Here is a 14180-nt window from a genome sequence, read left to right on the forward strand (position 1 = left end):
TCCGATCAAAGGAATAAACAAGATGTTCAGTGCGTGTCACATGTGCAATACTAAAGTCTCTTATCGTTCCAGCTGCTGGTCGACGGGACGGTGACCACTGTGGTGCTGGAGAACCTGAACCCTCTGACCGAGTACCTGGTCAACGTTTACTCCTTGGTCGGCGAGGCGAGCAGCGAGCCTCTGAAGGGCACCGAGACCACCTGTAAGTGTGTTTCCTCTCCCCCTCTGTTTCCCATCGCCACTAAACCTTTTTAAGGGCCACTTCCTGTTTGCCTGATGGGAGACGCTCTCAGCCTCCATGCTCAGCGGCTTTTTCACAAGACACTGTTTGCCCTTTGGGTGGACAGACGTGATTGAAGAGGCAGATAGCATCATCGCTCTGCAGCAGTTTTACTGTTGTGGGAAAGCGTTTTTTTTTGTTTCCTCTATATTGTTCGTGAGATAAACAACTTGATTTCTCTGCTCATCATCCTGTTTCAAACACATCGATGGAAGTTGTTTACTCGCCCCTCCACCCAACGCTCTGCTCCAGCGTCTGTTTATACTACATATATTTAGCATCTGATCTGAGGCGGAAAACTGTTTAACACAGACATTATCCAGTGATGCAATGCTGTGAGCTGATGTTAGTCTGTGGCGGGTGAAGTGGGAATCACATTGAGCCGTAAAGACAACAGTTAAAAAGTTATTTATCTGGCCTGTGGTCTTTGCGTCTATCTTAAATAAACTGATAAAGTTTAACGACGTGTTAAGTGCGCGGCTCTAAGCGCTTTTTATTTGCACATTTGTCCTTTAATGTTCGCTTTATTTGTTCTTAAATGTGCGACTGATTTTTACAACGCGCCGTTTTCCACTGTCATAAAGCAATAAATTATTGCTCTGTTGTCATTCACTTGGATGGCACCAGCGGCTGTCACATCACTGTGGTTTACTTTACAGTCATTTCTTAAACTAACACTCAGTTAGGTCATAATGTCTCTGAGAACACAGGCTGCGTGGCTCCATCTTAAAGCCTGGTGTCCTCGACTGATCCGGCGTGGTGCTGAAACAATCAGGAGGAAGCTGAGCACAGCTTCGCTTTTATAAAACCCGAGAGGAAGCGTTTTCTGTGATTAAACAAATCTTTATAGTTTGAAGACTTGAATCGAGTCTGGAAGTTTGGATGTTAAAAATAACCAGTTCATCAGTGGAAACCAGTTAATTTAGGCTCATTTATTTTAGTTTCAGTCAGACTTTTAGATTGAACTATTTTGGTTACAGGCACCTGAAACTACAGCTACTACAGTTTCCTCTCAGCAATAACTTCCCCGTCTGTTTTTGTCATACACCTTCTCAAATGTAAACTTTATTTTTTGGCTTCTACTTGTCCTAGAAATCAGATTTCTTCAGCGGCGATCTCACTGCGTTAACTTGGTTTGCATTAAACCCCGAAGGAATAAAAGACGTCAAATAAGTCAAAACAAACAAACAAACGAAAAAAAGCCCAGAGAAAATATCCTTTAAAAGACAAAAGTCCTGACATCTGATACCAAATATTCTGCACATCAGAAGCACTGAAGTTTATGATCTCTCTGGGACGGCCGGGGATTTTCTAAAGTATGACCTTGATGTCGCCTGCCTGTTTGTATCATTATCCTTTTATGGAGCCAAAACCTCCCTCCAAATACGAGATATCAAAAAAGATCATGTCAGTCCCACTCAGTCGGTCATTTGTTGCTCTTAGTCTGATACTTCAAATTACATCAAAGCATTACATTTCTGTTTTTAAAGCAGGAAATCTAGAGGAGTGTCCAGCCTCGGCGCTCTCTGAGGACTCGGCATCGCGCTAATCCACTGAGAGATATCGAAGCGATTCCCTGCTCTGACCGTGTGTGTTTGTGTCCTCGCAGTGCCGCTGTCTGCCGTGAGGAACATGAACGTTTATGACGAGACCTTAAGCACCATGAGGGTGAGATGGGAGGAGGCGGACGGCGCCACGGGTTACATGCTGCTGTACAAAGCCATCAACGCCACCGAGCCCCAGCTGGAGAAAGAGGTGAAGCGGCGCTACCTTCAGATGCAGCATGAGAAGTAGTTTTGATGTTTATTCATTCAGAGATGAACAGACACGAAATGCAATGTTTCCTGATGAGGAGGTGGAAGCTCTGTGAACTGTGGCCTTTTAAAAAGATTCGTAGCCTTCTTTGTAGATTAGCTCAGCTACGGTTGAGTTTCCTTGGTACGTAGTTATCTGGGGCAGCCAACGATTTAACGAATGAAGTAAAGTGTTAAAATGAAAATGTGATAGAATAAATTTCCCCCGTGAGCAGCAGCTGTCGGGATCAAGTGTATCACAAACTGTCTCAAACAGAAGAAGCACACACTTGGTCTCACAGACTCACACATCTTAATTTGTGTGCTCAGCATTTCCACATCGACTTTAGACGAGCGAGCTTCTGCTCACGCCGCTTTACTGTTTCCAGATGGCGATATGATGAGCGCTTCGCAGAGCAGGAAGTGCACTTTAGCGGCGCGGCTCGGGCCGGGCCGGGCCGGGCCTACAAAAAAGCAGAGCCCTCATAGACGCGCTGGGTAATGGGAAGGATTAGCTCATGGCCTGAAGTCATGGGGATGATATAAGCAGAACAGATGCTATACGGATGGAACTGAACGCCTCTGTGGTGTTAACCTACATGTGCAATTATACAGCAGAGGAAAATTGAAGGGATGATTTAATGCACGGCGCGGTGGTCTGTGCTGGAAAATATGCACAGCCAAGTGTGAATGGGGATCTGGAGATGAAGCTGAGCATCAGCATTAATCAATTGACATGAAATCGTTTTATTAAAGGGATTTTATTGTGTATTTCTGACACATGGCAAGATTTAAAGGACCATACTGGTGTTTTTCTTTCTTTTTTTAATGTGTTTCCATTTTCTCCCGTTCACAAGAGCATTAGTGAAGTCCAGCATTAGTGTTGGATGATGAGGCCGACACCTACAGGTGATGCACCCGGTTCGAGGTCAGGGCTCTCTGCCGGCCAGACTCGTTCCTCCACGCCAACCCTGAGAAAACCATTTCTGTCGTGTTGAAACAAAAGCTGTTGACATGAAGTTGGAAGATCACTGCATGAAAAGCTCAAACCAGGAAGAACATTTTTCAAACAAGTTACATAAACGCACGTGTCCCAGTACTTTTGGCCATGTACTGTAAAACATGCAGAAACGCTGGTGTGCAGCTGGAAATGTCACTGTATTTTCACCATGATCAGTTTATCACGTCAGCAGTTTTCATGCCTCAGGTGTGCAGGGAGGAGAGTCAGGCCTGTTCTCCAGGTGTTGAGTCTCTTCTGCTGTCTGACCTCCATCTGCATTCCTCTTTCCTCTCTCCACCCCCCCACCCTCTCTCTCTCTTCTCGTTTTTCCCCCCTCTCTCCTCCTGTAGATGCGAGTTGGCGGAGACGTAACGAGCGTCCAGCTGGTGCAGCTGATACCCAACACGGCGTACTCCATCACACTGTACGCCCTGCACGGAGAAGCGGCCAGCGACCCCCTGGAGGGGACGGGAGTCACCTGTACGTATTCGCAGTTTTTAGCTCCACACACACGTTTCCTTGGAGGCAGAGATCCTCTGAGGACAGAGATAATCTGGTGTTGAATGAGCGACAAAATTAAAGCACCGATGAAAACTGCTCTGCCAACGTCAAAATAAAATCTGTCGGTCAGACGAAACAAGACACTTACAAAAGTCTCCTTTTATAAAAATAAACATGTAACCGTCACATACTGAGATGTTCCACCCTGAGACTCGAGAGCAGCTAAATGACCATTCAGTCTCATGATCAGGCTAACACAAGTCAAGATTTAAAAAGCTCAAATCTAAGATTCAGATAAGCTTTTTCTAAACCAGTTTTAAAAATGTCTTGTTGCTGTAAGGTCTGTGTTTTCTTAAGCACAGCCTCGGCTCTCTTAGATATCAAGATTAACCTCCACTCGAAGAAGGTTTCCAAGTACTTAAACTCGTCATCTATGTCTCATATAATGATGACATTCGTGTTTATCTCAGTGGGATTAATTCTGTCTTCAGAACAGCTCTTCCTCAGGGAGATGTTTGTCCAGATACAACACAACTGGTGTGAACACTCTGCCATAAGAGTAATCATCAAGAAATATTAGAAAGTATTTGGAAATATTTCTTTTTTCCTAAATGTATTTTTGGAAAAAATGATTGTCATGTTATGATCACTGCATAAAAGTTACAAGCCACAGGATCTTACATCCTTTAAAATGTCACTTTTTCTCAGCCTTTTGGAAAGGTGAAACTGTGTTTTATTTTCATGTCAACAGTTATTTTATAAGAGCTGCATAGAGATAGATCGAAAACAGATGCAGTGAAAAACAGTATCGCTGTAAGTGCTGCTGTCTGGTTTCAGCTCTTGCGTAAGTTTCGGCTGCAGCGCGTCAGTCAGCGTCTTTCAAAGTCTTCGTAGGAGCAGTGACGCCGGCGCCAGAGATGTTTTTGTACTTGAGTCTGGATGTTTGGGTTTTAACGGATGTCCTGACCCTGTCCTCCCTCAGTGCCCATGCCTCCTTCTGGAGCCCTGAGAATCACCGACGTCACTCACAGCACCATGAAGCTCAACTGGGACGCATCTCCCGGACCCGTCCGCAAGTACATGATCACCTACAAACCGGAGGGCGGAGACTTCAAAGATGTAAGACTGAGGTTTTTACGTTTCCGTTTCACCTCTAAATATTCTCTGGCTCCCAACTTTTGTTGTGAGGTTTTGCTGCTTTTTCTCTGTTTTGTTGTGTGATTGTAAACTGAATATCTGCTGGTTGGACAAAGTGAGTCGTTTGAAACGTTACATGACGATGTGACTTGATCACACAAGCTTTCGCTGAAGAGAGGAAAACATGGAAGCCGTGTGGAGCGATGAGGAGACGGGAACCTTCCTCACATTAAGACAAACAGAAATCTCATCTTGTTGTGTTCTCCTCTTCATCTTCTCCGTGGACCGACTCCTAATGTTCACATCACCGTAGTGAAGGGAAACGTCACTAACATCAGTTTGCATTTTCTTTTGCCGATTGTCCCGAGACTTTTGGAACGAATCCATTTTTTTCACTAAAACATTATCGGCTTATTGATTGATCGATGATGGAATCATAAACTTGTTTCCTGACTTATAACCATTAAGAATGAACGTGGGGGGGGGGGGGCTCCTCCTGTGTCCATGTTGTGCAGTTCGGACAATCTCCAAACTTATAAACTACTGTCTAAATCGTGCAGCTGTGACCTTTTCCACTGGCAGCGATCTGTTCTTGTTTGTAAGGTCAGTCAGAGGTGGCCTTCCAACAATAAAACCTCACATAGAGCTCCATGAGGGTAAAGCTTTAGTCAGCAGTGATATCTTCGTTCTGGGAAAGCGACCAAGTCGGGACCAAGTCAAGAGTTGCAGCCGGCCTCTCGGCAGAGCAGCAGCTCCACATTGTTGGCTGATCTTTATGAGAAAAGCAGTCTGCTGGCAGAGGAGCGCTGGCTCAGGCCGTCGGCCCAGCCTGACTGGATCATCCCAGCACCGCTCCGTCCTCATAATTTCTCACTTGGATGTCAGCAGAGGACAAACAGCCCGGGGATGAATCAGCAACCGAAGGTGCCGTCGGTGGACACCTGCGAGACGTTTCCAGGACGCTGTGATGAATGACGAGCACCAGCTCAACTCCTCTTAAGGATTACCGCTGAAGGCTTCTTGTCTCCGCAGAAGAGTCCCACACACACTGGATTTATGCCTTCTGAGTGTGAAGGCTTTTCTCCCCCTCTGCTGCTGACTTTCCTCAGCTCGCCCCTGAAATGGAAAAATCAACTTCAGCCTTTTATGGGTTCAAATTTCCATTTTTTTGTGAGCACTTTAAAGACTCAGCGAGGAGTAGTACACTGCTGAGAAAAATTGAAATCAGTATATGTGTGTGTATGTATGTATATATATATATATATATATATATATATACAGTTTTATTGGTTACTTAAATAACCCTAGTTCCAAGCTTTTCTGTCCAGTTATACTGCGCTGTTACTAGAACTTAACACCCGCCATCCAATCAGAGCTGAGAATCTTCTCTGGCCACGTTTTACAACATGATAGTAGAAATACGTTTTCCTCTAAGTATTTGCCAAAGTCTTGTTAGTATGACCATGTCAGAGGAAGCGCCACACATTCGTGCCCTGGCAACACAAACACATTTTAACTCCTGTGAAATCTGATGTTTAGTTGCTCTGGAACATGGGTGTATGTCTGTGGGTGATTTTGCAGTTATTGATAATTATGTTTTCCACTGGCAGGTTGAAGTGAGCGGTGACATCACCACCCTGGACCTGACCAACCTCATCTCCCAGACCGAGTACGATGTGGCCGTCACCCCGATCTATGACGAGGGACCTGGAACCCCGATGCTGGGAACCGCTATCACAGGTCTGAAGCTGCTCTTCCTGTTCGTCCCTTTGTGCTCGTGTTTTAGAGACGAGCACGATGTCTGTGATCGTGACGAGGTCGGTATTAACTTCGACATCACGTTCCTCTTTACTTTCCCTCCTCGACTGGAAACAGTTTAGAGAAGGGCGGGTCTCTCTCTGTGCACCAATAAATCTGTGAGTGTGTGATCATTTACTGCATTGGCCCTGATTATCATTAATCCCAGGTGAACTGAGGAGCAACTTGTTTTCAGCATTTACACACACACACACACACACACACACACACACATTTGTAGTTCTGTACTTTTGAAGGCTCTCAGTGATACACACTTCCTAGCCGCTAACCCAGAGCTAGCTTGGTTGCAAAGCTCTGAGTCACCGTCCACGTCTCTGATTTGTTCTGCAACTCAAACAGGTCTGGCGTTGTCTAAACTGCGGTCCTCACAAAGATGGAGTACACCAGCACTCTCATATACAGAGACACATGCACACACGCACTCATTAACACATGCAAACAAACTTTCACATAAGCACACACACACACACACACACACACACACACACACACACACACACAGCTACAGTAAATAGGCTTCACATGATGTTGCCTCATCCCTCAGACCTCCTCGTAAACACATCCGCACTCTTTCTTGTTCCCTGACTGTGTGAACAGATGTTGTTCCGGCCCCCAAGAACCTGCGGTTCTCCGAGGTCACCCAGACCTCGTTCAGGGCCACCTGGGATCACGGGGCCCCGGACGTGGCCCTCTACCGCATCGGCTGGACCAAGAAGGGGGAGACCAACTTCCAGTTTGTAAGTTCGGCACTTTAGAACCAGACAGTTTCCAAACCAGATAATAAACAATATTAATGTTTCATTTTTATCATTAGCTTTAGTCCATTTACTGAAAGTCATAAACGGTTCACATTTAACAAGCATTAACATGTCAACTAATCAGCAGATGGAAGTTTAATGAACGAATTTCTTCAAATATAGTAAAACGATCCTCTAAGGTGGATGGTGACACAAGTTTCAGAGTTTCAGAGATGCTTCTTTGGCCGCTGGATAAATAATTTGGTGAAGTACTTTCTCTTCAAATATGCAAATGAGCTTTGTTTGGACAGCGCCGTCTGTCTGCAGTGACAGTAAACATCTGCTTTCGGTTACCTCACCGTTACAGTATCCAACCAGCAGTGGAGGTTTTGCCTGTATAGCCTGCTGGTGTTTCCTTCCTGTGATTAAAACTGGAGGCTGAACTGGAATACAGCGAGTAGAGCTGTGAGTCCAGGGTCAGAGCGTCCGAGCACACCTGCAGACACTGATCAAACAGCCCAGATTTAAAGCATCAACCTTCCAGTAAAAGTCTCTGCCTTTTTTAAAACGTGGACTGTTTCCCGAGGAGGGTCGGCTGAGTTACAGCCATGAAACTGAAGGCAGCTTTGTTTAAAAGCAAACTGAAACAGTTTTACTGCAGGTTTGTCATTTAAGATATTTCTTATTACTGAAGTAAAAAAACAAAAAAGAAGATTTCAGTAATGATCCATTGTGGTTTCACAGATCCTTTCAAACTGCCATGCCTCACAAAACGCAGTGATTGTGTATGCCAAGACTTAAGTAAAAACATCCATCGTAGCTGAAGCAACAATAATGCTCTCTTTGTTTCCTTCTCACAAAGCTTTGGCCCTCCACGCTTGTTTTTCGGGCCCACTTCTGTCTCCCCACCCAACACACCAGCTCGAAACTCTGAATGAAATGAAATCCATACCAGGTTGTTCATTACAGTCTCAAGCTTATCTCAGGATTCCACTTTTATAGACTTTCTTTATTGACTAATTAAAACAGAAAGCTGCGAAAACGCCTCCCTCTGTAAAGCTGTCGTCAAACATTCGTCGGTGCACGTCACTTTTTAAAGAACAAATATTTCTTTTCTTTTTTCTTTTTTGTCGTTTCTTGAAAGGAAACATTTTGCTCGTGTGTCGCCTTTTCCAGAAAGACAACATGGCCGAACAAACCAACACAACAGACCCAACCAAAAACTTACTATGAAGAAGAAATCTCCAAATTGAAAATCAATCTTTTTTTTTTTCTTAAATGAATTTCTTATCAAACCGAAGTTAATGGCAGCGTCCCAGTGCCAGATGTGAATATCAACATCTGCATCCAGCACACAGAGGGTCAGGGTGTGTTTAGCTTCGCTTTGTGCAGAGACCTGCAGCAGAGGGGAAACAGCTAGCTAGCTAGCTTAGCTACATCAGAAATATCAAGAGTATGAAAATATATTTCTCATCTTCAGAGTTGTCTGTGTCCAACATGTCCACGAGTCCAGGTGAGGAAATAATGGACTTTGATGAAAGACTAATTCATCGCTGAGTGTTTGTCGTCTGTTGTTAAAACATGTAATGGCGGATTATAGTCACAGACTGTTCAACATGTTACTTCCTGTCTCTCCCTCTGTCTCCAGGCCATCCTGAATAGCGACGAGACCTCGCACGTTCTGGAGAACTTGGACCCTGACACCGAGTACGCTGTCACCGTCACGGCCATCTACCCGGACGAGTCGGAGAGCGAGGACCTGATGGGAAGCGAGCGCACATGTAAGCCGGCCGCTGCGCCCCCCACCCCCACCCCCACCCCCCACCCCCCCACCCGTCGCCTTCTCGGCTCCCAAGAAAAGCAAACCAGCATATTTTACACTCACTGATGTACCTGGGCATTGAAATAACATTGTTGTTTTCTCAACGTCTCTTTTCTAGTGTTAAAGGCTCCGGATGGTATGTCATGTGAGAAGGACAGGTTCCTTTTCACTGTAATGTTCATGAGTTTGTGTGGAATGGTAATGTGGACGGTACGGGACAGTGTTGATGGGGAGCACACTTTTTCCTTTCTTAACTGCATGTACGTGCATTGTAGTGCCTCACTGTGCGTTCCCACCACAAGCAACTGGAAGAGCCGCCGACGATCGCTGATTTTCAGCGACTGCGATTTTTCCAGTCACAGTCCAACATCAACATTGGTGCTACAGCCGCCAATCAGCTTCCTGATATTGGCAAATTCACTGTCGGCTTGGCGATAATTCACCAATAGACAGTGACAATTATGAATTTCTGGTCCTTGTTTTGTTTTCTTTGGGACACACTATAAAGATAATGTACTGTGAAGGATCCTGATACAGCAAATAAAGGAGCATGTGGAGGACTGGACTTGTCTTCCACCTGGTCCATTATGTTTGTGTATCAAGACACCTTGTTGTGCATTAACTGAAAACGTAATAAATTCCCACAGTCTGTCGAAGAGAATGATATAAGCAGCTGCTGCAGCCGGATAATTGCTGCAATTTATTTCTCTTGATTTAACGCCGTGGAAGCGTCGTCCGCTCCAAAATCTAACCATGACTCATAATGGACGTTTAAAAACCACAGCAGTCATCAGGACCGCTAAATATAATAGTATATAGTTCTGTCTCATCTCAACACTGGACGTCAGGAGTCTGTGTTTCCAGCCTGTGGCGTAAATAAGATTTTAAAACTAATGTTTGTAGACGTGCAGCAGATTGTGGTGTGAACGTAGATCCAGAGCTTCAAATGCAGAAAGTGTGAAAAATAGACCGATAACATGTCATCCTCCACAGACCTCCGTGACTGTGATTGATTGTTTTAATGCCTCCGTGAATCATTTTGTTTTTTTTGTTTTTGTTTTGTTTTGTTTTCCCTCATCTTCCACCATGTTGTCATTATAACATTCCTGTTGCCGCAGCGCAATTCATCTCCCATTTTGTAACGTCATGTTACCATGTCACCGTGTCGTCGTGTCATCATGTCATCATGTCATCATGTCATCCTTCATCAGTGTCCACCTCTTCATCAAATGAATGTTGTTGCATGTTTGAACAGTGGTTCTGCTGCAGGGCTGCAGGTCAGTGGACTTCTACTTCAGAAGTATCCAGTGTTCAGTAACAGAAGAAAACTTTTCAAACCCCCGATTTATCTTTTAGACTTTGTTGCCTCCAATAATAATCTTAATCTGAAACTTTTGTTATAGTGTCCCTTCCAAATTTAGTTGTTTTAATCTCAAAATTTGTTTCCCTAATATTCATTTTTATAATCTTAAAATGTCAGTTAATTCAGTTGCTATGGTTATTATCATTTTTTATAGTGACACCCCCCAAACGTATTTGTTACGATCCCCCAATTTGTAATAATGGTCCCTAATTTTATTTCTTATAATCTCAAAATATATTATAATTTTCCAAAAATGTATCAACCATAAAAATCTGTCATAGAGCCCCCCCCTAATTTTATTACAAAATATTATTTTATTCTCTTAATTTGTAATGATTCCATGAAAATGTTTGTTATAAACCATAAAAATTAGTTGCCCACCCTAATTTTATTTCTACTCCCTGGTGTAAAAGAGTCCAGCACTGTCTGATGTTAACTGACTGAAGGAGCGGTCACTGACCTCCAGCCCTGCTCTGAACAGCTTCACTGACCGTAACCTCATCACCAGCTCCATGACCCGTGAGATCGTGGGAGCATCACCATCACTGCCATCATCATCCTCATCCTCACATCATCAGCGCTCATCAACCCCAGGATGCCACTGCTTTTACTGTGTAATCTCACTCAATGTGTCTGTGTGCTGCCAGTGCCTCCGCCACCTCCAAAAAACCTGAGGGTTTTCAACGCCACCATCTACACGCTGACGGCGAAGTGGGACGCCGCCCCCGGCCCCGTGCAGAACTACAAGATCACCTACAGTCCCACAGCTGGAGGCGAGCCCATCTCGGTGAGTTCTGCAGATGTTTAGACACCAACACTCGGGTGTCATCAGCATACGTGCATCAAGAAATTAGTCTTCAGTTCTTCCTCAGTGAAGCGGAAAATATGAAGTAAATATTTAACTCTAATACTACAACTGTATATAATACTACTATAGTGCTACATCCTAATACTGCAGGGCTGGCAGTATCAATGTATGTGGTGTTAAATCACAGTGTGTCTACATCACAACGAATGGTAAATCTGTTTCTGCAGCAACTTGAAGCATGAACGAACCTCAACATTCTCCGCAGGAGGCAGAAAAATACATTTAAAAAGAATATTTAAAAGAATAAGGGAGTAATAATAATCACAGCTGGATTTATTTAATCATTCGAGTCTCCTTGAAAATAAAACTGCAGGATATTTATTCGACCTTAAAGTGACATTTTACATTATAAAGTATTTTCCTGCTGTTAGAATAAATACAGTAAATGTGCACCAAGTGGCAGAATCAACATTAAAAAAACTTCTTCTAAAAACACACACAGATAATCACTTGGCTTCTCTTTGTGTCAAGAGACCGAAGCTGGAGCGGCTCCACTGACACTGAACAATGGACTGACCTCGGAGATCTCTAAAATGTTTGTTTTAAGCTTTTACACCCAAATTGGCTTCGATTCCTGGATTGTTTTGTAAATTTGAAGTTTACCAGAAAACGAATCCCTCTCTGGCCGTGAAGCCACTCCGGGTATCATCTGTTTGTCCGGGATGAGAGGAACAATAATGACTGAATTCCTCTTCAGGGTGTTTTTCTCTTATACGTTCTTCGTAACTGCTGTTGTTGGGGTGCGGCGTTTCCCAGCTGAGCTGCTTCTCGACCACCGGGAACATTTCCAGTCTGCCTGACGACAACTCGTTGAATATCTCAATATGATGGAGAGTTTTAAATGTTGTCAGCTGAGTTTTCTGTACGACTCCCAGAGCATCAGCTGACGGGAAGCTTTCTGTCCCTCTTGAGAAGAACTGTCAGGAAGTCCAGAGCGAAAAAAGAAATGAATCAGGACCTGACACCGTTTGTTGTGCGTGTTCATCACACCAGAGTTCCTCTGGTAGAAGAAGAAGAAGAACTAGACAAAATCCATTATACTTCAGAAACAAATTGATCGTCTGCATTTAAAGCCATCATCATCATCATCATCGTCGTCGTCGTCATGAGTCACAGAAGATGTTTTACAACAAAAGATTCAGTAAACCAGGGACTAAAAACTGCCAGACACCTGCTGCGTTTACAGTAAGAGTTGGATCTGGTTTCAAACACTCGCCTCCCTGTTGAGACGCACAGAGAGCGTCCTGCAGGAGCGCGGGAAGATGCCGCTGGAGCTCTTCCATCATATTTTGGCGTTTGGTTTATGGCGGTGTCCCGCGTCGCGATGGTGCAGTTAGAAGAGTCCGAGCTCGCATTCCTGCGCCATGACTGAAGACGTGATTAGAGCTGGAAATAAGTTGAAAGGGAAACTGCGGGAGTTAGCAGTTTTATTGTGTCTCTGACATGTTATGACAGTGTTCCCCCAAACAACATGTCAAGGTCGAGTCATGATGTCACTTCAGATCCGTCTAATGGAGCTCGGATCCCCTTCGCTACGTCACATGTGTATCCTACAAGGCCGAGAGCATCTGGTGACACCATGTCATCTGCAAGGATTGTTGTTTCTAACGTCAGTCATGTGATTGCACACGGGTTCTTGAGCTCGGTGTTTCCTCACCGCTCTCAAAAATATAGAAAAGTAGAGTCATGTCCAGCTGATGCTTAATGATATGTAAGTAAATATAGTGAGATATTATGGTCAGGTAGACGGAGGTGGTCTGACTGTGACTCACAGCAGAATAAATGAAACCGATCACCCACGGAGAGAAAAACCCTGAAGGATTCCTTCTGAGAGTCTGCAGCTGAACTCCAGGGTCAGTTCTGGAGATATTCTGCATTTTTTCAAATCCCACGAAACAGACTCAAACTCAAACAATGAGCTGATCGACAAGCAGGTTTCGTCTGTGTATCCAGAGTCTAATAATATCTGAGTCCTCTGAGCCATGGAGCTGTTAAAAACACATCAGTGAGACGCACCGCTGCTGTGGGCGACGAGCTCCTTCATCACCGTGAACTCACACCGACGTTTATCTTGACTCAGGCCCCGTCCACTCCTGTTATTAACATGCGTCTCAGGTGATCCCATCCCAGGAGGACAACGACCACCTGTGATTGGATCTCTGTGTGCAGATACGCACCAATGTTATTTCCCTTTGCAAAGACCGAAGAGCGCCGCTGGAAACTGGAAGTTGTCTGAGGCGCCTGTAAACTTGTGCGACATGGATAAAGCCAGTTTACATGATAAAGAAACTATATATTTATGAGGTGTTTTTTAAAAGATTTACAACCTCAGCAGGAAGCGATGGGGTCGGAGCTGAGAGACACACACAGAGTGGGGAGGTCAGAAAGTGCCGAGAGGCCGTTGTTGGTTTTGTTGACGGTGAAAAGCTCAGTTACCTCATGATTAAAACGTCATCTCATAAACAAAAGTTTGCAAGTTCAATCCCCAGAGAAGCCACTGATTGTCCATTAGGAAACTAAACAGCTGCTTATTGAAAAAAAGAAAAACTCATCCACATTCCTAAAATACTGATGTAAATGTGATGCGATACCCTCTGTCCTGTATCTCTTAGCTACCAGTCAAAACTGTTTACGCCCTCTGCGATTGTGTTTACAGTGTCGTCTTCGCTTCATGATATACTGCAGAGTTGTTTGCTCGGGATTTCCCCACGGGCCACTCGGATTCCCTTGCAGAGAAACACTTTACTTAGTGGTGTCTAAATATTGTAAATAGTTTGCTGACATTGTCCTCAGAAACGGCGAATCTGTCTCCAAAATATGTGAGTTATTACGCATTTTGGAATTTGAGTTTGTTTTTTTGT

The 14180-nt window shown here is 44.3% G+C and overlaps 1 protein-coding gene across 9 annotated transcripts in view; it reads left to right on the top strand.

The window, feature by feature from the left end:
- Nucleotides 1-14180, top strand: part of col12a1b (collagen, type XII, alpha 1b) — a 111473-nt gene that overhangs the window by 41785 nt on the left and 55508 nt on the right. For 5 of the 9 annotated variants that reach the window (XM_056404542.1, XM_056404537.1, XM_056404536.1 and 2 more), the window contains exons 22-30: nucleotides 73-202; nucleotides 1890-2035; nucleotides 3424-3553; nucleotides 4557-4693; nucleotides 6322-6451; nucleotides 7127-7266; nucleotides 8915-9047; nucleotides 9207-9224; nucleotides 11099-11238. In XM_056404542.1, coding sequence (XP_056260517.1) covers nucleotides 73-202; nucleotides 1890-2035; nucleotides 3424-3553; nucleotides 4557-4693; nucleotides 6322-6451; nucleotides 7127-7266; nucleotides 8915-9047; nucleotides 9207-9224; nucleotides 11099-11238 — 1104 coding nt within the window. The remainder of the gene's footprint in view (nucleotides 1-72; nucleotides 203-1889; nucleotides 2036-3423; nucleotides 3554-4556; nucleotides 4694-6321; nucleotides 6452-7126; nucleotides 7267-8914; nucleotides 9048-9206; nucleotides 9225-11098; nucleotides 11239-14180) is intronic. The other 4 variants (XM_056404540.1, XM_056404541.1, XM_056404545.1 and 1 more) reach the window with 1 other exon arrangement.

Source organism: Seriola aureovittata, chromosome 19 (genome assembly GCF_021018895.1).
Source record: "Seriola aureovittata isolate HTS-2021-v1 ecotype China chromosome 19, ASM2101889v1, whole genome shotgun sequence".
Classification (NCBI taxonomy): domain Eukaryota; kingdom Metazoa; phylum Chordata; class Actinopteri; order Carangiformes; family Carangidae; genus Seriola; species Seriola aureovittata.